The sequence below is a fragment of the Phacochoerus africanus genome, chromosome 1, assembly GCF_016906955.1.
Source record: "Phacochoerus africanus isolate WHEZ1 chromosome 1, ROS_Pafr_v1, whole genome shotgun sequence".
Classification (NCBI taxonomy): Eukaryota; Metazoa; Chordata; class Mammalia; order Artiodactyla; family Suidae; genus Phacochoerus; species Phacochoerus africanus.
This window is the reverse complement of record NC_062544.1, coordinates 8727249-8750044: the sequence shown is the minus strand read 5'-3', so window position 1 is coordinate 8750044 and position 22796 is coordinate 8727249. Positions and strand designations below refer to the sequence as shown.

The 22796-nt window shown below is 47.9% G+C and overlaps 1 protein-coding gene across 2 annotated transcripts in view; it reads left to right on the top strand.

Moving 5' to 3' along the window:
- Window positions 1-22796, top strand: part of GLRA1 (glycine receptor alpha 1) — an 89215-nt gene that overhangs the window by 49198 nt on the left and 17221 nt on the right. For both annotated transcript variants that reach the window (XM_047772122.1, XM_047772038.1), the window contains exons 4-6: window positions 16655-16878; window positions 20261-20343; window positions 21493-21630. In XM_047772122.1, coding sequence (XP_047628078.1) covers window positions 16655-16878; window positions 20261-20343; window positions 21493-21630 — 445 coding nt within the window. The remainder of the gene's footprint in view (window positions 1-16654; window positions 16879-20260; window positions 20344-21492; window positions 21631-22796) is intronic.

The window sequence follows — 22796 nt, the reverse complement described above, 5'->3', positions numbered from 1 at the left end:
TATCCAACTACAGTCCACACATTTGGCCTTATTGGTAGGTATTAGGGGGCAATGGACAGAGCCCTGAACCAGGAATTAAGACAGCAGGATTTGAGTTCTAGCTCTGCCACAATTTCATACCGGTGAGGCTCAGTTCTCCCCTGGCATTTGACTCTAAGAATGGCGTGTGGGATTACGCAAGAAATAGGACAAGAGCCCTTTGTGAACGCTACTGAAATGTAAAGGATTATTAACTACTGAACTCCTCAGTCAAGGACTCCAACATAAGCACAAGGAAATGCATTTCTGGTTGTTTTCTTCTGTTCTCTGTTTACTCATGTATTGTTTTCTCCTCCAGTTTTAAGGTCCCATGCTGAATGTGCTAAATATGGTGTCATATAAGCTCTAGGGATCAGTTTTACTCATTAGAACAGTCTCGGAGTTCCCGTCGTGGCGCAGTGGTTAACAAATCCGACTAGGAACCATGAGGTTGCGGGTTCGGTCCCTGCCCTTGCTCAGTGGGTTCACGATCCGGCGTTGCTGTGAGCTGTGGTGTAGGTTGCAGACGCGGCTCGGATCCTGCGTTGCTGTGGCTCTGGCGTAGGCCAGTGGCTACAGCTCCGATTCGACCCCTAGCCTGGGAACCTCCATATGCCGCGGGAGCGGCCCAAAGAAATAGCAAAAAGACAAAAAAAAAAGAAAAAAAAAAAGAACAGTCTCTCCCATAGCAACAAACAACCCCAAAATCTCTGTCTTAAAATAACAAAGACTGGAGTTCGGCTTGTGGCTCAGCAATAATGAACCTGGCTAGTATCCATGAGGACGTGGGTTCAATCCCTGGCCCTGTTCAGTGGGTAAAGGATCCAGCATTGCTGTGAGCTGTGGTGTGGGTCGCAGACACGGCTCAGAGCCAATGTTGCTGTGGCTGTGGTGTAGGCTGGTAGCTACAGCTCTGATTCGACCCCTAGCCTGAGAACTTCCATATGCAGCCATAAACAACAAGACAAAAACAAAAACCCAACAACGAAGAGTGATGTATTCATCTCAAGTCTGCTATAGATCTGGGGGCTCTCCAGGACGACCGTCCTCCACAGGGTGGCTGAGCCTTGCATTTCCATGTCAACACACGAGCTCACACTTGCTGTGCAAGGAAGCAGCCACTGAAGGGTTGCATGCTGGCAAGTAAATGCTTTGCACCCAGAAGTGACATATACCACTGCTGCTCACTCTTCACGATCCAAATAAGTCACCCAGCCCTACCTGAAGCCAAGTATAATCCTCCATGTCCCCAGAAGTAAACAGGAACCAGACGTCAGTGAACAATAGGTCTCTACTTTCAGGGAGTCTATTGGAGAAGGTGAACAAGGAAACCAAAGATAACACCGCAGTGTGATGAGCGAGCTTACAGAGGCATGTACAAGATGCCATGGAACACAGAGAATAATAGCAACCAAGGGCAATATTAAGCCACGCTTACTGGATAGGTGTTATGTGCCAGGTACTGTGAAAATACTGCTGGGTGATTTTGAGTAATCTCTCTAGAGTAGAAATCTGATCATCATACTCTCCATGTTCACGTCCTCCAAACGAGAATGGCACTGGGGAATGACCCGGAGAGGAGGGGGTTTTTAAAAACTGGTGTGTGTTCAACAGTGGTAAAAGGGGAGAGAAGTCAAGTAAGAAAAGAGAATCGCATCCAGTGGATTTGGCAGTGGGGGATGGGAGAAGATGTGCATGTATGAAACAGGGAATGCAATTCAGGGGCGCAAAGAAGACAAAAGGCAAAAGGAAGCAAAGACAGTGGGAAGCCAATTCCTTCCGAAAGCCCTACTGTGAAGAGAAGATGAGTTGGTGTTAGCATTTATTGAGCACTTTTCTAAAAACCAGGCATCTATGGTTAGCAAATTAAAAGGATTATTTCCTCGAATATAGCAATCCCATTTTATAGATGAGGAAGTTGAACCTCAGAGAGGCTTAATTCACCCAATTTTTTCCAGCCAATAAACAACATCACCAGCTATTATCCCCAGGCGGCCCGAGTCCTGGGACCATGCTCTTGGCCCCGTCCATCTATTGAGTTTGGTGCGAGAGGAGAGGGTACAGAGCCATGGGAATGGCAGGGTCAAGGGGAGACAGGACCTCATCCTAGTTTCCTACAATCCTGTTCTCCTAACAGGCGGGATTTGTGCAATTCACTCAGAACTAGTATCACGAGAAGACCTTGGCTATCCATCCCCATGGATATTTGCAAATGAGACCTCAGGATATATGAAAACAGCTACCATGTAAGGAGATTAAATGCCCCTTCTGTCCAACTATAAAAGTTAACACATCATTTAGGAAGCAGTCACTTCACAATGCCAGCCTACTTCTGGGATCGATTGACTGAACTGAAGCAAATGATTGAATGAGTTGCAATCGGTTGATTGATGAATTGATTTTGCATCATAGAGGATAAAGCTCAAATCCATCTACTTCTTTCCAACTCTGCTGCTGTCAACTCTAGTTAAACTTGGCACCATCTCTCTCCTACTTAACTTAAATGACCTAACTGGCCTCCCCTCCTCTGTCCTCTACCACTTCCCACCACAGATGAAGGATCATTCAATCAGATCACAGCCATCTCCTGCAAGAGCTCCTCAACGCTCTTACTATGTTCTGTTCTCTCTGCCCAGGAAGATCTTTGCCTGAATGGCTCCTTTTCCTCCTTCAGGTCTCAGCTCAGATGTCGGCCTCAGATATTTAGACAGTTCTTCCCCAACTCCCTATCTAAAAGTGCCCCCGCTTCCAGTCACTGTCACATCATGTTCTGTTACCCTGGGAGTAATATCTAAAAAGTGAAAGTTTGCCTGTCAGTTTGTTGTTCTGCTTGCTTTTTTATTAACAGTGGGACCCTGTCTCCCTCAATCATCCCGGTATTTCCAGAGCCCAACACATTGCCTGAACCATAGGAGTTCAGTCACGAGCTGTGGAGAGAATTAACCTTAGAGATTCTCTTAGCCAAACCACCATCTGCTGTCAGAATCTCTGCCACAAATATCGTGGCCAAGTCACTTGTGCTTGCGCACTTCCGAAGCTGGGGACCCCGTCTACCTCCCAAGGCAGCCCATTTCCTCTTGGGACACCTCTGACATCTCCATCAGCCCACACCTTCATTCTGGTCTTGGGGTCACAGAGAACCAATCCAGGCACCTGAGAGCCCTCGGGTAACTGGGGTTGGTCTGAGGTTGGTCCTTCTACTCCCTCCTCACACCTGGCTGCCTCACCACTCTCTCCGGTTCTCAGTCCCTTCTCCTACCACGGGGCTCTCAGAGTACAGCCAGCACATCAATTTCCATCTGGAGCTGAAAGGCCAAGAAATGAACTCTGGCCTCCAGCAGTGCTCAGAGCAGAGGGAAGTGGGGCCATGTCCATCCTTACTCTGCCGTGATGGCCTTCAAAGCATTGTCTTTAACAGTAGCCACCCCCCGCCCCTGCCCCCACGTTCCATTCTGAAGCTGAATCTTACAGAGCACTTCAACAAACTGATTTTTGAAAATGGGCTCTTCTGGATGGAGTGGGGCAGAGGCCAGGAATCTCAGTACCTTGGCCTTGTCCTCAACCTGCCTCCCCAAGGCAGCCCTGGACCCCTTGTCAGAACCTTAAAATCATTTCTACACACACCTCCTCAAAGACATTTCACTTTAGGTAACAGGTCACAATGGTGACTGACCCTGTGCTTACAGACAGCAAAACTCTGGGCCTTCTTTTAGAGTATAGGAGTATAGATGAAAACAAGCTTTTATAGTAAATCCAGTAAAAAGGAGGAGAGACAGACACAGGAATGTCCCCACCTCACCCTCTTCCCTCGTCCCATCCCAAGTTGACCACTGCAGATAAACAATTGAGTGCACGTCCTACTGGTCTCTCTCCCTTGACTCTACATCCATTTATGCCCATTACACATCTTTGTACAATTACGACTGTGCCATACAATTTCCTTCATTCACTTCACCATGTCTTGGAATCTCTCCACATCATTAATACCTCATTCTTCACAGTCTACACACCTCCAAGTTTGGAAACATAATAAGTGGTTTATTATTATTACATTTGATATATGATGAAATGATTTTAATCAATAGGTCCAGACTTTACGGCCTGCCTGTAAAATTCCGTGGTCTGGACCTGCCTTCGTTTTGTGGTGTTTAACCACTCTTCTCCCGATGGACCTGCAGGTTTATGCGGCTTTTCACTATTACAAACAGTGCCACAGTGAATAGTCCTGTACATGACTGCATGTTTCCTTGAGATATATCACAGGAAAGGAATTACTTTATCAAAGGACATGTGCTTTTTAAATTATTTTCACAAATATTAGTGCCCAACTCACTTCCAAAGAAGTGTCAATAAGTTACTGTCCCCATAATGATACTCATTTCTTTCTCCTTGCCAACGGAAGATATTATCAAGCATTCTAAATTTACCAATTTTCTTTGTTGTCACTTTTTGCTTTTTAGGGCCACACCTGCAACATATAGAAGTTCTCAGGCTAGGGGTCGATTCAGAGCTATAGCTTCCAGCCTAGACCACAGCCACGGCAACTCGGGATCCACGCCATGTCTGCAACCTACACCGCAGCTTACGGCACCGCCGGATCCTTAACCCACTGAGTGAGGCTGGGATTGAACCTGCATCCTCATAGATACTAGTCAGGTTCTTCACCTAATGAGCCACAACAGGAACTCCCCCAAGAGGGTTTTTTTGTTTTTTTGTTTTTTGTTTGTTTGTTTTTAAGTCTTTTTGCCTTTTCTTAAGCCGCTCCCACAGCATAAGGAGGTTCCCATTCTAGGGGTCTAATCGGAGCTGCCGCTGCCGGCCTACGCCAGAGCCACAGCAACTCAGGATCTGAGCCGCATCTGTGACCTACACCACAGCTCACCGCAATGCCGGATCCTTAACCAACTGGGCAAGGCCAGGGATCAAACCTGCAACCTCCTGGTTCCTAGTCTGATTCGTTAACCACTGCGCCACGACGGGAACTCCGAGGGTTTTTTTTTTTTTTTTTTAATGGTACTTTACTATCACTTAAAATTTTCACTCCAGATTTCTGGTGAATTTAAATAAATATATGGGTTTTTTTGTTTTGTTTTTTGCATAGTAGGCAGTTTGAATAATATTGGTTGTTTGTTTTTGTCTTTTCAGGGCCCCACCCGTGGCATATGGAGGTTCCCAGGCGAGGGGTCTAATCGGAGCTACTACAGCTGCTGGCCTACACCACAGCCACAGCAACGCCAGACCCGAGTCACACATTCGACCTACACCACAGCTCACGGCAATGCCGGATCCTTAAGCCACTGAGTGAGGCCAGAGATTAAACCTGCAATCTCATGGTTCCTGCTCAGATTCGTTTCCGCTGCACCACGATGGGAACTCTGATATTGTTTGCTTTTTTTTAACATGTGCCTCCTTAATACATCTGGAATTTAGTTTCTTACAAAGTATTTGGTGATGGTTTAATTTTTTCCTCTGATTAAATAGTAATTTTTCCAGGATTATTCTTAAGTAGCTCTTATTTCTCCACTGATTAGAAATGCTATCTTTCTCATAAACTAAATCCCCATACCTATCTAGGTCTATTTCTGGTCCCAGCTCATTGTCCCATTGCTGTTTGTCTGCTTCTGCACCAGTGCCACACTATTTTAATTACTATGGCTTACCATTGTATGTCTATGTCTGATAGCGTCCTCTGTTGTTCTTCTTTTATAAGGTTTTCTTGACATTTCTAGCCCGTTTTCTCTTCCAAATGAACTGTGGAATCAGCTTGTTGAGGCCTATAAAAATAGTTTCAAGTTTTGACTGGAACTGCATTGAGTTTATAGATTAATTTTGGAAGAACTTACATGTTAACAATTATGTAAATGTGGTATGTCTCTCCATTTATATAGGTATTCCTTTATGCTGTTCAGTAAAGTTTCAGAGTCATACATACATATTTTTATACGCAAACACACACATAAGTCATATATTTCTTGTTAGGCTTATTCCTAGGCATCATGGGGGCAAGTTACTACTGTGGATGAGATCCTTGTTTGTTGTTGCTTTTTCCGTTACGCTGTCAGTCTGTCCCCACGACCAATGCTAGGTCACTGCTTATACTCTGGGTTTGGGGAAATCTAAGAGAAAATCTATTAAGTGTCAGCCAGATAAACATAGCGCAACACCCTATAAGGTCTTGGTAAACGGAAGACTGAGAGAAAGTCAAGGAGAGGGCGCTCACAGGCCTTTTAGAGTCTGTTACCGGCAGAAAACAGGGTTAGAGGTATTCTTGTCTTAGTATCATCTGCTGAATGACTCTCTCCAAGACACACCAAAGAGACATCACAGCTGTGAAGTTATGGCCAGCCCAAAGCTGGCTCTCCATCAGATCAGACTCAGCAAGGCTGAGTAGTGACAGTCAAACCTACAAAAGACTAAAGTGGGTAAATGGGTAAATAAGATGCCGAGTTGTTTTAACTCATGATGGGGCTTTCCATTCCAGAAAGAGCAATGCTTGGGTCCTCCATAAAAGCACTCCCTTGCCAGTCTCTGGATCCCAGGAAAGCCAATCAAAGGTTGCTTTTGACATACTGAATTAAAGAGAAAAAATCTGGACAGTCTTGAGGAAGATCTCATCCAGGCCAGAAAAAGGTTTGTCCTCACCTCGCCACTCAGAAACCCTGTCTACAAAAAAGCTGCCGTTCCCTCAAGCGGTGTGACCCCATCTCCCAGACGATGCTAGATCGCCAACTGCCAAATTCCTGCTCCTCAAACCGCCCTTTCTTGGACAACTAAATGAACGTCTCTGATAGGCTTATAAAACGGTTCTCAAAACAAGACCCAATACAGTTAGGGTTCCACTTATTAACTTACAGGCACAGACCTGTTCTAATCACTGAGATGACATATGGCAAATGGATCATTGTGGTGGCTGCTGAGCCTTGCCAGATTTCTCTGCTGCATGTTTATCTCTGCTGTTAGCTTAACTCTGAGAGATCAACCTTATTTCCCGTGTTTCCAAGTTTGCTGGTGGCATGTCTCACTTCTATGCCCTGCATTGCCAACGCTGTCCTCTTTCCAGGTGTTAATCTACCCTTCCATTTACACCCTTAGGCACCCAGTTACAAATCCACCTCCGTGTAGCATCACAATCCAAACCTCTCCACCTATACTGACCATAAGGATATGCATGAGCTAGCCTGTCTCATGGGCTCAATGAGGTCGGAGTATATATATATATATATAGTATGTCTATTTTGTTTCTTTTACCTACTCATCTAGGAACTTTTTGTTTTTGTTTAAAAAAAAAAAAAAGTAAATCTAGAGGCAGCATACAATTGTCAAAAGAATGTGAAACTGGGAGCCACACAGGCTTGGATTCATATTCCTACTCTAGCCCATACTAGCTATGGGACTTTGGGCAAGACACCTGGCCTCTGTTTAACCTCTCTGAATTTTAGATTCCTCCCCTGTAGAATGAGTATAACACCCAGTGTGCTATGTTGCTGAAAAGTTTAGAGATACGATGCATATAAAGTTCTAGCAAAGGTTAGACACCCAATAAAAGTAGCTACCATTGGCATTTTTATGTAATTACTGAACTCACGCTGGGTTTTAGTGCCCCCTTAAAGACACATGAAGAGGCTGAACTCCACGGGTCCAAAGTCTCTAGAGTTCCTTACGACAAGTGTAGCTCTGACTGTGTGAGCGCCAAGTGAGGATTACCAGGCGTGGCAGTGACTTGGGAGAGGCTGAAGGCACAGAGAAGGCGTAAGGAGCTAAGGAAGCCAAAGTCAGCATCTGGGGAGTGTGCCAGCAGCGGACTTGAGCGAAGAGCAGACACTGGGTCAAATCCAAGGGTCAAACCAGGAACAAGGCAGGAGCCCTAGCAGACCGCTGGACCTGAGGCAGTTTTTGTCCTTTGCCCTTTTTAATGTGTCCTGCCAATTGCAGGCATCTACAAACCCACAGGTACACAACAGCAGCCAGAGGCAATATCCAGTGGCACTGAGGTGTCAAGAAACTGTTGCTCAGTACAACTCTGGGAGCTCCTGAGAGGCTCTGGGTAGTATAGCCGAGTGGTTAAAAACTTGGGCTCTGGCATTAACATCTTGGGTTCAAATCCCAGCTTTGCCACTTACTGGCTGTTTGATGTCAGGAACAGTGCTTTAAGCTCAGTGTGCCTTAATTTACCTAACTGTAAAATGGGAATGATAACAGACCTACATCACAGGATTATTGCGAATAGAAAATGACACACATTGGAGTTCCTGCCATGGCCCAGCAGGATCAGCTGCATCTTCAGAGCACCGGGACGTGGGTTCAATCCCCAGCCCGGCACAGTGGGTTAAGGATCCAGCATTGCCACAGCTGCAGTGTAGGTCGCAATTGAGGCTTGGATCTGACCCTGGCCAGGAACCCCATGTGCCACAGGGCAGCCAAAAAAGAATAAAAGAAAATAACACACATAAAGTTCTTAGAATCGTCCCTTGTATGGGATAAAGTCTCAATCTATTAGTATTATTTTCAGTGTTATTAGCAATTCTACATATGCCAATAACTAGTGGTGGGAATGTGAGATTTTAGGGCTTTAGTTTCCTTTTCTATCCAATGGAGACAGGAATCTTCCCTCTTGGAGTTCTCTTGGCACAGCAGCTTAAGTATCCATCATTGTCACTGCAGTGGCTTAAGTTGCTGCTGTGGTGCAAGTTTGACCCCAGGCCTGGGAACTTCCACATGCCGCAGGTACAGCCAAAAAACAACCAACCAACAAGAATCTTCCCTCTCGGAGTTCCCGTTGTGGCTCAGTGTTTAACGAATCCGACTAGGAACCAGGAGGTTGCAGGTTCAATCCCTGGCCTTGCTCAGTGGGTTAACAATCTGGCATTGCCGTGAGCTGTGGTGTGGGTTGCAGATGCAGCTCGGATCCCTCATTGCTGTGGCTCTGGCGTAGGCCGGCGGCTACAGCTCCAATTCGACCCCTAGCCTGGGAACCTCCATATGCCGCAGGAGCGGCCCAAGAAATGGCAAAAAGACCAAAAAAAAAAAAATCTTCTCTCATGCCAGACTTCATAGGACAAAACTAAAGTGAGGATGTTTTGAAAAGCAAAAAGCAGCTGGTAAGTATGAGACTTACTATTAATAAAAGGAATGAACACAATGTATTATTGAAAAACATAGAACCCTGGAGCCAATCAGTCATGGATCTGAGCCTCAGCTAACTGCAGACAAAGCATTCCATATCCCCAAGCTCAGTTTATCCATAAAATGGTGTCCCTGTGCGAACTGGGGGAGAATGTGCACTTAAGCACTGAGTCCTGTCCCCGGCACTCAGCCAGGATGGTAGTAAACTCTCCACAGGCTAGTGAGCCAGCTCACACTCTCGCAGGACCGTGAGGAGACTGGAGCTGACTCTTCTCACACGTGGAGGCAACATCTGTGACTCTGGTTCCACAGTGCCTCTCAGGGGTGGGGGAAAGTGCTTGAGAAGCAGCCTCAGCATCTGCCACTCTGAATGCCCCTGGTCCCTGGCTCTGGCTGGCATGGCTGGTCTGGACTGGAGAGCGGGCTGATCTGGTTCTCACGCTGAGACTCAGTGAGAGTTTCTCCAAGGAGGGCAGAGCCCACCTGGGGCAGATTCACCTGCCCTTGAAGGTAGAAAAGGGGTGACACCTGTTCCTTAAAAAAAAAGTGGTGGGATCGGGTTCAAGGTTTCTATATGCACGTCCCACCTGAGCCACTGAATTGCCTGTGTGGCCCAGGAAAGTCTGTTGCCCTCTCTGGGCCATGTGTAAAACAAAGGAGTGGAGACAGACGTCTGCCTGTAATATTCGGTGAGGAAGATGATGACGATGGCCAAGAACAATGCCTCCTCTACCCACACTCCATTCCCAACATCTTAGTTTAACTTTCATTGAACTGACACTATGGGCTCAAACACACCCATCTCCCTGGGCCTGTTTTTCTTACACTGCAGTTCCTTCTGGTCATGCCTGCCATACCCATCCTCCTGAAGTCAAACTGTGATACTGCTCCACTGTTTAAGACGTCAGTGGTGGAGTTCCCGTCGTAGCTCAGTGGTTAACGAATCCAACTAGGAACCATGAGGTTGCGGGTTCGATCCCTGACCTTGCTCAGTGGGTTAAGGATCCGGCGTTGCCATGAGCTGTGGTGTAGGTTGCAGACATGGCTCGGATCCCCCATTGCTGTGGCTCTGGTGTAGGCCAGTGGCTACAGCTCTGATTAGACCCCTAGCCTGGGAACCTCCATATGCCGCAGGAGCGGCCCCAGAAAAGGCAAAAAGACAAAAAAAAAAAAAAGAAAAAAAGACTTCAGTGGTGCCCAGCTGGCTGCAGAATAAGATCCAAACACCTTGGTTTGGCAGCTAGAGATACCCAGAGTCTCCACTCAATCCATTCTACAGTGTCCTCACAGCAGGCTTGTTGAGAACATGCACTTAGATCATCAGACAAACCAGATTCGAATCCCAACCCCACGATTTATCGTGTGAATGTGAACTAATCACTAAACCTTCTTGAGTTTTCCTCATCTGTAAAATGAGGGTGAAAATACCTATGTCATAGGATTGTTTTAATGATGGAATGAGCTCGAGTTTGTGCTATGCTTCACATAATGCCAGGTACATAGCAGGTACTCAATAAGGGAGACCTGTTATCGTTTGTGCGCCCAACGGTTGAGCCTAGCTGAACTATTCGCATGGCCCTGACTACACTCTCTCTTTTTTTTTTTTTTTTGGTCTTTTTAGCATTTCTGGGGCTGCTCCCGCGGCATATGGAAGTTCCCAGGCTAGAGGTTGAACAGGAGCTACAGCTGCCGGCCTACACCACAGCCACAGCAACGCCAGGTCTGAGCCACATCTGCAACCTACACCACAACTCATGGCAATGCCAGATCCTTAACCCACTGAGCGAGGCCAGAGATTGAACCCACAACCTCATGGTTCCTAGTCGGATTCGCTAACCACTGTGCCACAATGGGAACCCCATGCCTACACTCCTTTGCTTGTGCTACTCCTTCCATATAAAACTCCTTTGCCCCCCAACTCTCCAAATCCTAATCTTAGTACACCAAGCCTGCAGCCCTGGTTCTCACACACCTGTACTCTACACCTGTATTCCTCACCTCTCTCCTTCCTCCTCATTCATCACTGGCCTCCTCTCCAGCTGAAATCAGATATTCTTTTTTTTTTTTTTTTTGGCTGCCCTGCAGCATATGGATTCCCAGGCCAGGGGTCAGATCCAAGCTGCAGCTGCGGCAATGCCAGATCCTTAATCCACTGTGCCGGGCTGGGGATCGAACCTGCGACCCAGTGCTCCCAAGGCGCTGCCAATCCCGTTGCACCACAGTGAGACTCCTGAAATCAGATATTCTTCACATCTCAGAACAATACCAGATCTAGAGATGCTGACTTCAGGAGGATGGAACAAGCTGGTAGGGGCCATTTCAAATGCCATCTTCTCCCCAGAACATTTCCAGATTCACCCAAACTGCCCAGAAGTGACCTCAGTGACTTGAGAGCAACATCTAATAGCAACTTATTAGAACCTCTTATGACCCTTATTACTTCCAGTTTTAGATTTGTATCCATACCTTGCCTTGCTTAGTAGATAATTTGAGCTCCATGAGGATGGAGACCAAGACCCACGCCTCTGCCCTCGCTGTCCTCCCAGTGGGCCTCATAGCAGTTTACACAGTTGGCAGTTCCCATTGTGGCTCAGTGGGTTAAGAACCCAACTAGCATCCATGAGGATGCAGGTTCAATCCCTGACCTCACTCAGTGGATTAAACAATCCAGCATTGCTATGAGCTGTGGTATAGGTCACAGACATGGCTCAGATCTGGCATTGCTATGGCTGTGGTGCAGGCTGGCAGCGGCAGCTCCGATTCAACCTCTAGCCTGGGAACTTCCATATGCTGCAGGTGCAGCCCTAAAAAGAAAAAAAAAAAAAAAAGAATTTCTAGTGTTGAATCAATTCTAGAGAAGAGACAGCCCTTTGAGAACTGGAAGACTGAGATTTTGGAAGGTATAAGAATCCGGTTCTTCGTCCTCCTCTTGGGTGATGTCTCTTGGTTCCAACTGCAAAAGGCACACACCTTGCCCCCCACATCCTCTTCCTACCCACGCACCCGCCAGGCTCTTAGCTCTTTCCTACGAAAGCACCTCGCGCTTCCTATCTCACCACAGTACTGAGTTTAGAGGAGTTTGCTGGGGGAGATTAGAGTCTGAAATTAGACATAATGGGGATGGGGTAGGAGATGGCATGCAGGAAGCCTTCAATAAATGTCTATTTAATGACAGAATGAACAAATGAATGAGTCGATGCTCGATCTTGGTTTTACAAGCATGGGAGCTGCCCAGTTTCCAGAAATCAGGCCATAATGGAATCTCAGAGGCAAGACTGGAGGGTTGGGGCTAAAGCCCATTGAGCCAGAGCTCCAGCAATCCCTCCCTCCTTCTCCAGACTTAAATGGGCCACCCATGAGAGTCTGAGACCTGGAAACCAACTCCTGGAGGTGGGGTCTGAGGTTCTTGAGTGGAGAACTCAAATATTGCTCCCCCAGCCCCTGAACCTGAACATGGACCCCCAGCCTGTCAAATACCAGCCAACTCAACTAAAGGGCTAAGTAAGTAAAACAGCATTGAGCTTTCAGCTATTACACCAATTACATTGATCCCTTCCGAACGGCATTTCCCACTGCTGTTTACCAACGAGGGAGGAGAAAGTCGATGGGGAGGCTTGTTTGGGTAGCGGCTCCTGAGAGCAGGAGCAGGCACTGGGAGGAGTCCAGCTGCCTGAGGACACGAGGTACAGTCTCCGCGTCTCTCACCCTCACTTTTCATGAGTCATTTCACAACAAGACCCTACAGGTTTTATTTTGCTTTTCTTCTTTTAGTTGATGCATGTTCCTTTTTCTTTTCTTTCTTTTTTTTTTAACAATCAACATACATTATTACTGTAAAAAGAAAAACTGCTTTAAGTATCAGTGATAACTGCAAATGTAATAAAGCCCTTCCCTGCTTAAACTTCTTTGAAGACTCCAGTTACCCCCTCGGTGATGTCCACACTCCCCAGCACAGCTTGCAAGGCGCTGTGTGCCTCCTCCTGCTCCCACTCTACGCGTTTACTTGCTATTCTTTCCAGGGTGCCAAGCCCCCGCCCTTCACAAGTGCAGTTCCAACTGCCCATGGAACTTTCCTCTGTGGCTCTGCCACATTTGGTCTCACCTTAAATAGCACATCTTCCCGGCACCTTCCCTGACTCCACCCCCCGAGTCTAGATGGGGAGCCTGACTCTGGTATCTCCCTAGCTCCCTGTACTTTATCCCCAGCAAAGCCCTTATCTCCGTGTGGGGTAAGCACTACTCTGTAGGCTCTGTGATGGCATAAACATGTCTTTCCTTTCCTCAGCAAATGCCCTAGTGCCTAGAGCAACGCCTGGCACGCAAATGCTCAGTTAAATATCACTGGAAAAAATAAAACTAATAACGATTACCCATTAGATTTGGGAGGGTTCTTAGAGACCAACTAGCCTAACTCCTTCTTTTAACAGTGGGACCTGGAGAAGTAAAACCAGATTCCTATCCCAGGTCTTTTCTGAATTGCTCTGTGACCTTAGGAAATGCTTTCCCTCTCTGAGTCGCAGTCTCTCCAGCTATAAAACAGGGAAAGCTCTTCCTACTCTAACTTTGTCTGACTATTCCTCCTCTTCCTCCTCCTTCTCCTCCTTCTCCTCCTGGGTACAGGGTAGCTCATAGGTGCATGGACTGGGTGGGGAGCAGGATGCAGCAAGAGAACTATAAGGTCAGGTTTCCCCTTGCAAATTGTTGCCCAAGTCGAGGAGCTAAAACCCACAGAGTGCAGACGTGCTGAAGTAACTGTTTCAGGTGCTTCTGTCTTGCTAAGAGATCAGAAAGAGAAGAAATCAGGGAAGCCTAGAGACGTCAAGGCTTCAGCTGGGCAGCGGTGAAGCCGAGAGAAGAGGACGGCCACCCTTAGGCGGGTACGCGACCCAGAAGTGCTCCCTAGAAGGTTGGGCTGATGTAGATTCAGACTCCCATTCTGCCACTCCCTAGCTCTAGGCCTTGGACAGGGTTCTCACCCTTTGCAAACCTCCGTGTCCTTAACCTCACTCTGAGAATCTGCACGTCTAGCTTACAGAGGTTTTGTGAGGATTAAATACATGTGACAGTATCTAGAACAGTGCCTGGTGCCTAACAGGCCATTTTAAGAAATGCCATTTTCTTTTCTTCCCTACAGCCACATCAACAGGCTTGACATGTTACTGGCAAGAACATCAAAAAGTGCAGCTGGGGTTTGGGGACCCCAGAAGGCTTTTTCTGCCCAGCAATTCATAATCTGTTTACTCTGACATGACTTGCCCAGTGTCTCAAACCACCATTGGCCTCTCTCTCTCACACACACACACACTTCATTCACATGGGGACAGACTGGGAGCCATCCATGACCATCAGCAGGAAAAACAAAGAATTAACATCCAGTCTTCAGGAGTTCCCATCGTGGCACAGTGGTTAACGAATCCGACTAGGAACCATGAGGTTGCGGGTTTGATCCCTGACCTTGCTCAGTGGGTTAAGGATCCGGCGTTGCCGTGAGCTACGGTGTAGGTTTCAGATGCGACTCGGATCCCGCATTGCTGTGGCTCTGGCGTAGGCCGGCAGCTGTGGCTCCAATTCAACCCCTAGCCTGGGAACCTCCATATGCCGTGGGAGAGGCCCAAGAAATGGCAAAAAGACACACACACACACACAAAAAAGAATTAACATCCAGTCTGACCTGAAGTTTTTCCTCCACTCCAGGACTTATAAGACATGAAATTATGAGCCCAAATGTCACTTTTAATGGGGCTGGGAGAGGCTTCAATTAAATTATAGAACAATCCTGTAAAATACCTGGGAACATTTTATGAAGCTATTGATATTTCTGAAGGCAAACAAAATGAGGCATGCACCTTGGGAGGCACTGGCAGGGGTGAGGGTAGGGTGGGAAGAAGGGTTGTTTGTTTTAGTTTGTGCCTACTGATGACAGAGCAAGAGTGATTAGGATATTGAAGCAGCACCTCAAAAGAAAATACAGCACAGCCTCATTTATCATGCATCTTCAGAGAGAGGGAAGCAGCAGGTGCTTATGAGTGGAGATTATTCCTTGAAGGAGAGCATTTAAAGCTGGACTTGAACTGAGGTTATTAATCTTTTAGGGAAATATAAACCCTCCTGGCAATGCAACACAGAGAGCTGTACCCTTCTTGACAGGAAAACAAAAATATACTTCCAGTTCCACAGGCAATTGAATATTCATGGTTCCCAAGATTACAATGCCTTTCTAACAAAATTCAAAACTTTTCTTAAAGGAAATATTTCTTAACTTCACTACCCAGTGTCCTGCCATGGCGACCTACCCATACCACAGATTGCTTCTCAGGTTGTGAACGAGAACTAAATGGATTCTTTAAGTTCCTCTAGCCCGAGATGAACAGATCCTTAGCTAGGAGCCAAGACACCTAGGTTCCCCAAATCAGCTCTGCTCTGCCTTGTCAGAAAGACACTGGGCCAGTCTCAATTCTCCCTGTATTTCATTTTCCCCATATGGGAAAAAAAACAGGTGGGGAGGGGGAAGTTTTGACCAGGACAGCAATTCCTAACCTATATTCTGTGCAAGCCAAGCATCATGCACACACACACAAAAAGAGAGATCTATGGCCAAAATAAACCAAGGAAATATTTCATATTCCATTTCTCTCTTGGAGATGTACACGGGTGATTAGCATTTTAAGGTCTCTGAAAAGTCCTACCATAGAGCAATCCGTTACACTTGGTCTAATCAAATATTTCCTTGCTTAGTTTGAGGATAACTTTTTTTCAGTAGAGTGACTACACTGCAGTGCCATCGGAGAGCGTTTAACTTAGTGCTGAGATTAGGACCAGTAAGTGGTGACTCCGTGGCATCTATTAGTCCTCGCGAACAAACGAAATCAGCACACCATATACAAGGTTAGGGAAGGCTGGTATTGAAACAGAGTGGTAACACCTAGGACGAGCACATCACCATATAATCCCTCACCCAACCTTCCTTCACTGCTCGGGAATGAAGCAAAATCGTCTGAATACTCAGGCCTCGACTTTTAGTCTTTCCTTTTGTTCCTCCAATCTGTCTAAAATAGTGACTCTCAAATCTTAGTGGGTGTGAGAATTACTTATGGGGTTGATAATAAAAGGGGGACTTCAGCTTTATCTGTAATTATTTCTCTTATCCAAAAAAAAAAAAAATGAAGCAAACATGACCAACATGTTGACAGGATGAAAACAGGTGTTTGTTACATCAGCTTGAACTTAATTTCTTTAATTTTTCAAAAGAAAGAATGACATTTGAATAATCTCAGCTCAGAGTTGAATATGACTTAATAGGGCATTTAGAGGATTTCCAGGGATAATTAAAACAACCCTGGTGTTTGCCTGAGGCACCAGGCTTCATGTCTCACCCCCACTAAGATGCAACCACACCCGGAAAACATCTTCCAGAAGAAGCTCTGAGGAGCACTAACAGAAAGAACCTGGGACCTCCAAAATGCAACATCCCAGGGCCTGGCTCTGAGTCCACCTCCTTCTCTCCTGGATGCAGGATTATAGGGTCAACATCTTTCTGAGGCAGCAGTGGAACGACCCCCGGCTGGCCTACAACGAATATCCAGATGACTCTCTGGACCTGGACCCATCCATGCTGGATTCCATCTGGAAACCTGACCTGTTCTTTGCCAATGAGAAGGGGGCCCACTTCCACGAGATCACTACGGACAACAAACTGCTGCGGATCTCCCGGAATGGGAATGTCCTCTACAGCATCAGGTGAGTTCCCAGTGGGCTCCTCCCCTCCATCCTCAGGACGTGCCCTACCGGAAGCAGACTAAGAGGATGCCAAAGAGAGGGGAATGGGCCCTGACAACCCAGCACCTTTGCAGGACAGGCAGAGCCAGCTCTGCAGCTGCACTCAGCAAGTCAGAATAAAATACCACGGGAACTCCTAGAAGTGAGTGGTTCATTATCACCAGGGAGACCAAGGAAGCATCCAGGAGAGGGAGGGTTAAAGCTGGGCCCCCAAGCTTACCCAGCATTTCAATAACATAAGATGGAAAAAGAGTATTCAAACACAATGCTTACTCCAGGAGCCTTCTATTATTCAGGATGAATATGTTCCAGAAGCTGCTGTCCAACCCTGTGTCTAGAATTAGGAATACTGTACTGGACACTTAAACATTTAAGAGGGTGCATCTCATGTTAAATGCTCTTACCATAATTTCTGAATAATTTTTTTTATTTTTATTTTTTGGCCACACCTGCAACATCCAGTGTAAGCTCCCAGGCTGGGAATCGAACCTACACCACAGCTCTGACAATACCAGATCCTTAACCTACTGAGCCACAGGCAACTCCTTTACCATAATTTTTTTTTTAAGTAGCAGGAGCTAAATAAATGAATAAATAAAAACTGGAGTTTCCTGCCATAGTGCAGCAGGTTAAGAATCCAACTGTAGCAGCTTGGGTCACTGCGGAGGTGTGGGTTCCATCCTCACCTGCTGCAGTGGGTTAAAAGAGCTGGCATTCTGGAGTCCCCGGCGTGGACTAGCATTCATGAGGACGCAGGTTTGATTCCTGGCCTCGCTCAGTAGGTTAAGGATCCGACATTGCCATGAGCTGTGGTGTAGATCACAGAGACAGCTTGGATCCCATGTTGCTATGGCTGTGGCGTAGGCTGTCAGCTCTGACTGGACCCCTAGCCTGGGGTTTTTCACATGCCATGGAGGTGGCCTAAAAAGAAAAAAATATATATATATATACATATATTTATATATATATAAATATATATATATATATATATATGATCCATTATTGCTGCAGCTGCGGCTCAGGTCACAGCTCAAATTCAATCACTGGCCCAGAAACTTCCATCCACCATGAGTGCAGTCACAAAATTTAAAAATTTAATTAAAAGTTTAAAATAGCAAGAGCAGAGGCACAAAATCTGAAAAATCAGAGTAACACTAACATACGTGGCCTGCCAGGTGGACGGTACTGCTCACATGCATAAACCAGGGGTGCTCCATCCCCTTCTGGAAAACCTGTCTATCCCCTGCACCTTGCATGGCGTCTAGGATGCTGGATACCTTGCCTCAATTACGGGGTATCCTGCAGATACTAGTCAGGGGTGGCTTTCAGAGTTTCCTACCACACATCCCACCCCACCCCCACCTAATCCCAATCTCCTCCCCAAGCCACAGAGAAAATGTCCATGTTATATTCTTGCTCTGCACCATTCACTGAGACTTCCCCTACTAGGCTCAGGACTCCACGTGTATTACGTCTAATCCTCCTAATCACCCTACGAAGCAGGTTTTAATACACCCATTTTGCAGACTGGACAACCTGCCAAAGTTCCCCCAGCTACTTAGTAGCAAAACCTAGATTCTAATCTGTCCGTGTGGAGGCAGTGCCCATTCAGAGCCTAGACAGACAGTGCCGAGCATTTAATAGGCATTCAAATGTTTGATGAATGAATGAATATGTTTTTATCTCAAAGAGCTTAACAGGGACACTGATCCTGAAAGACTCCCCCTCCCCCTCCAGTTCCTCAAGGGAATAGATCATTTTGTTTTCATTAGGAGATGAGCTTTAAGTGTCCAGGCCCATAGGAGAGGCTGCACAGGTCCTGATCCCCACACGTGACCGGACTCAGAGTCTCTCTGGGGAGCAGAGAGGGTGGCGGAGGGGACTCAGGGGCTTCAGCAGGAAGAGGAGGCACCACGGAGGGACAGACTAGGAGGCCAGCAAGGCTTTGCTCTGCCCACCCCACTCCCCAGTGCACATCCAGACTGGAAGAGTGCTGGGCTCAGGATGGCTTGGATTTTGCTATAGCCAGGCTAGTTTCATATCTCCAGGAAGCTAAGCCCCAGTGCAGCATGACAGAAGGACAAATCAGCAGAAAGTGATGTTCCAAGGTCATTCAAATTCAGGAAATTAACCCAGTGTGACAGCTGCCCCACTTTGGAGCTTTTATCTTCAGAAATTCAACTGCTTTCACCTTCCCTTCTCTTCCCCTCCTTCCCCCACTCCCTCTTTTTGATCGTCTTCCCCTCCCTCCCCCTTCCCTTTCCCTCCCTGGCTCCTACCTTGTGCTTAAAGGACCCACATGCAGAGCTGTGGGTAAGAGTTGGAGGGGGAAGTGAGAGCAGGGCCCTTCACATGTGCCCAAGGTGCCAGCAGCGAAGCCCCATAGGGTCACCAGTGAGGCATCTTCCGGCATGGGGGTTGGCTTTTCAAGATAGCAGTCCTAGAAAGAGGCAAACCCATGAGCTCAAAATCCAAAGGCCAAGAGACGTGGTTTTGAACCCTGGCTGGGACATCCCCTCGCTGTGTGACCTGACGTGCATCCCTATGTAGCCTTCTCTGCACCCCAGTTTCCTCACCTGTCAAATGGGGTAAGTGACCTGACCATCTAAGTCTCTTTGGCCCCTGAGAGCCTTTCTTCTCCATTCCCTGCAGCAGGTGCTCAGATGTTGGCCAAGCCTTTCAAGCTGAAGCTCTGAATGCCAGCTGAACTGCGGACCTTGGATTCTGTTAAGAGGACTCCCCTTGACCTTGTTAAGGTTCTGAGGCTGCAGCTGCTGCAAGGGTTGAAGAACCTAAAATAAACAGCTAGCCCAGAAGCCTGGGGCACCCTCTATTTCCCAGCTGACCCCAGCAGGGGCCCACAGATGTGAGTCAGCTGTGTTTGGACACCTGAAGGCAGGGGGCCTCTTGGAAATAACTTTTGATGAGCCCAGTGTGCAAAGGGAGACAGCCAAGACCCGCTTGCTGCACCTGCTGCAGGTGCAGCGGGGGATGCCTGAGGCCTGATGCTGCTCAGTGTAAAATCCAGGCTCTGCCAGTACCTGAGAGGTCTGAGCAGAGGAGGATGGGGACAGCCCTTGGCCTCCAGCCCTCCAGCCCTCCAGCAACTTGCTAAGGGCAGACCTCTAGAAGCCAGGCAGACACCAAAGAAGCTCAGAAATTCCACTGACTCTGACTTTAGGCAACATATGTTCTCTCTCTGCTGCAGAATATATTCCAAATACTTAGTTGCCTGACCTCCTTGGCTTCTCCTAGAGAGCTGACTTTCCAGCAGTAACCAGAGGAGAGGCAAAGCTTCCCTGGTCTGTGGGTCCAGCATCGTTCAACTCCTTTCTCTCCCCAGGATCACCCTGACGCTGGCTTGCCCCATGGACTTGAAGAATTTCCCCATGGACGTCCAGACGTGCATTATGCAACTGGAAAGCTGTGAGTCCCTTGCATGAGGCCTCTAAGAGAACCAGACTCCCCTTTCCCTGTGGGCCCAGCAGAAATTCCCACACGGCTGCTCATAATCACTGGACCTCAGGGGATTACTGTAATAGCCCAAAATACCAGATGGGGACTTTGCTCCTAGAAAATGCAGTAGATATAGAACTGCCCTTAGTGTCAGACTCAAGTCTAGCTTTGGAGCCAGCAGCATTCTCCAAAGAGGGACTGTTCCCTGTTCCTTGCGAACATGCTCTCCAGGGACGGAGGAGCACTAGTTTGATTAAGTCATGGTCCGTGACTCACAGGCAGGCTCACTCCGGCAGGGGAGAGACGGCTGTCTGCACAAATAACTCTAACCCAGGGCAGTGGGTGGTAAGTATGTGGCCAGAAGTATAAAGTGCTGTGGCCTCAAGATGGATAGAGCACTTCCTTCTGATTGGGAAGGAGAGAGGGTTTGGAGAAGGCTTGATGGAGATCAGAGGTGAACCAAGATTTTAAGAGGATAGCTCACTTCTTTGAATGGCAAACAGAAAAACCAATCTGACCAATTTAAACACTGGCATTAAGTGGAGATTCCGCATGGACTTGAAGAAGCTAAAGTACAGGAATCAGGGTAGAGCCTTCAGGCAGCAGAACTAATGGACCCTCCCCTTGGAGCACCACCTCTGAAGGGTATCAGCACCAGCCAACTCTGGACCCTTTGTCATTTTACTCAAGAGCCAAAGTCTTGGGGCAGAGGGTCTGCTTGGCCTAGCTGCATCACCACCTCACACCACGATCCTTACTAAGAGCTCCTCTGTAACACGTACCATAGAGTCATTCCCCAGAGGAAATTCTGCTGTGAGCACCAGAGGGAGCTTTCAAGGATTAGTCACAGGCAGAAACAGCAGAGGTCGCTGAATGTGACCATGGGGGTGAGGGGCAGAGGCAGGAGGACAAGCTAAGGTAGGATGCTGGGAGAAGGGCTGGGGGGTCGACGTATAAAATTAAACCGGATTTAATCTCCTTTGTGGGGGCAAAGTCAACATAGTCGCATGAGTTCCACTGAGGATCTGATGCCTCTCTGCCTCTACCCCGAACCACCCCGACATGCTTCCAGTAAGTGCTTCTGGGTGGTGACTGCTCCTTCTTCTGATCCCATTCCAGTTGGATACACCATGAATGACCTCATCTTTGAGTGGCAGGAGCAGGGGGCTGTGCAGGTGGCAGATGGCCTCACTCTGCCCCAGTTTATCCTGAAGGAGGAGAAGGACCTGAGATACTGCACCAAGCATTACAACACAGGTAGGTGCGAGGGGCCAGCCTCCTCAGATCCCACCTCCCCACCACCAGCCCCAGCCCGGGCCAGAGGTCATTGCAGACATTCATTCAAGCATCGATTCAGTGGATGGTGGACTGAGCTCCATATCTGTTACCTAGCGGTTAAGAGACTATCCCCTGAAACCAAAAGCTGGCTCCCACACTCCCGTCCTGTGACTCCTGGGGCAAGTAACTGAAGCTGGGGTCACACAGGAAGTGGGAGATAGCCTTTTTGCCAGGCAGCAGTAGGCCCAGCTCAGAATGGACCTGTTTCGCAGGCAGCAGGAAGAGCTGCCGGTGGGAGGACCTCCGTCAGAGAGCCTGGCATTTCTGAGAGGGCAAAAGCACAGAGGATGCTCACGTTAGACCCCAGGAGGGAGCTGCAGGTGGCACCGAGGATGAGCAAACAGTGAAGTTGGAAAGGGTTCCCTAGAGCGTGGGGGACCAGGGGGCAGGGGGAAGAAACCACTCCTGAGCTCAGCTCTCTGCCCCCCGCCCCATGTCCAGCCTTTGCTGGAAGACTGAACACAGAAATGAACTGGGGCCAGATCAGGACTGGCTTTGCCCGCCCTGTTTCAAGCTGGGAAGGAGCTCAGGAACACAGTAGACCACAGGCAGTCAGCTTGTCTGCTGGCTGGAGGGCTGGGCAGGGGGCTGCTGTCTGAAGGCAGCTGAGTGGAGAGGAGGCAAACGAGAGGCTATGAGAGGCCGAGGAGAGGAGGTGATGAGTGAGGAGAGGAGCTGAGAAAGCACTGTGGGTTCTGATGCAAACAGAAGGCCCAGAAAAAGGGCAGGCAGCCTGAGGGCTCGTCTGTTTAGGATTAAGACAGCTTCCCCTTTCGGGGGACCTCAGAGATGTCTCAGAACCTCCAAAGACCCTCTCTTCAGCCCTGGGCAAGCTGAGACTCAGAGAGAGAAGAGTCTGGTTGTCCGTCAGTATCCCAGGGAAATTGGTTCCAGGACCCACTGCGGATACCCAAATCCCCCGATGCTCCAGACCAGAGGCAGCCCTCCCCACCTGAGGATACCGAGGGCCACCTCCACTCGCAACGGCAGCGAGTCCCCGTGAACCAGACCGTCACAACTGACGCTCACAGACCACAGCCCTTCGCCGTTCACGTCGCGTTGTCTCATCTCAAGAGAAAAGACCC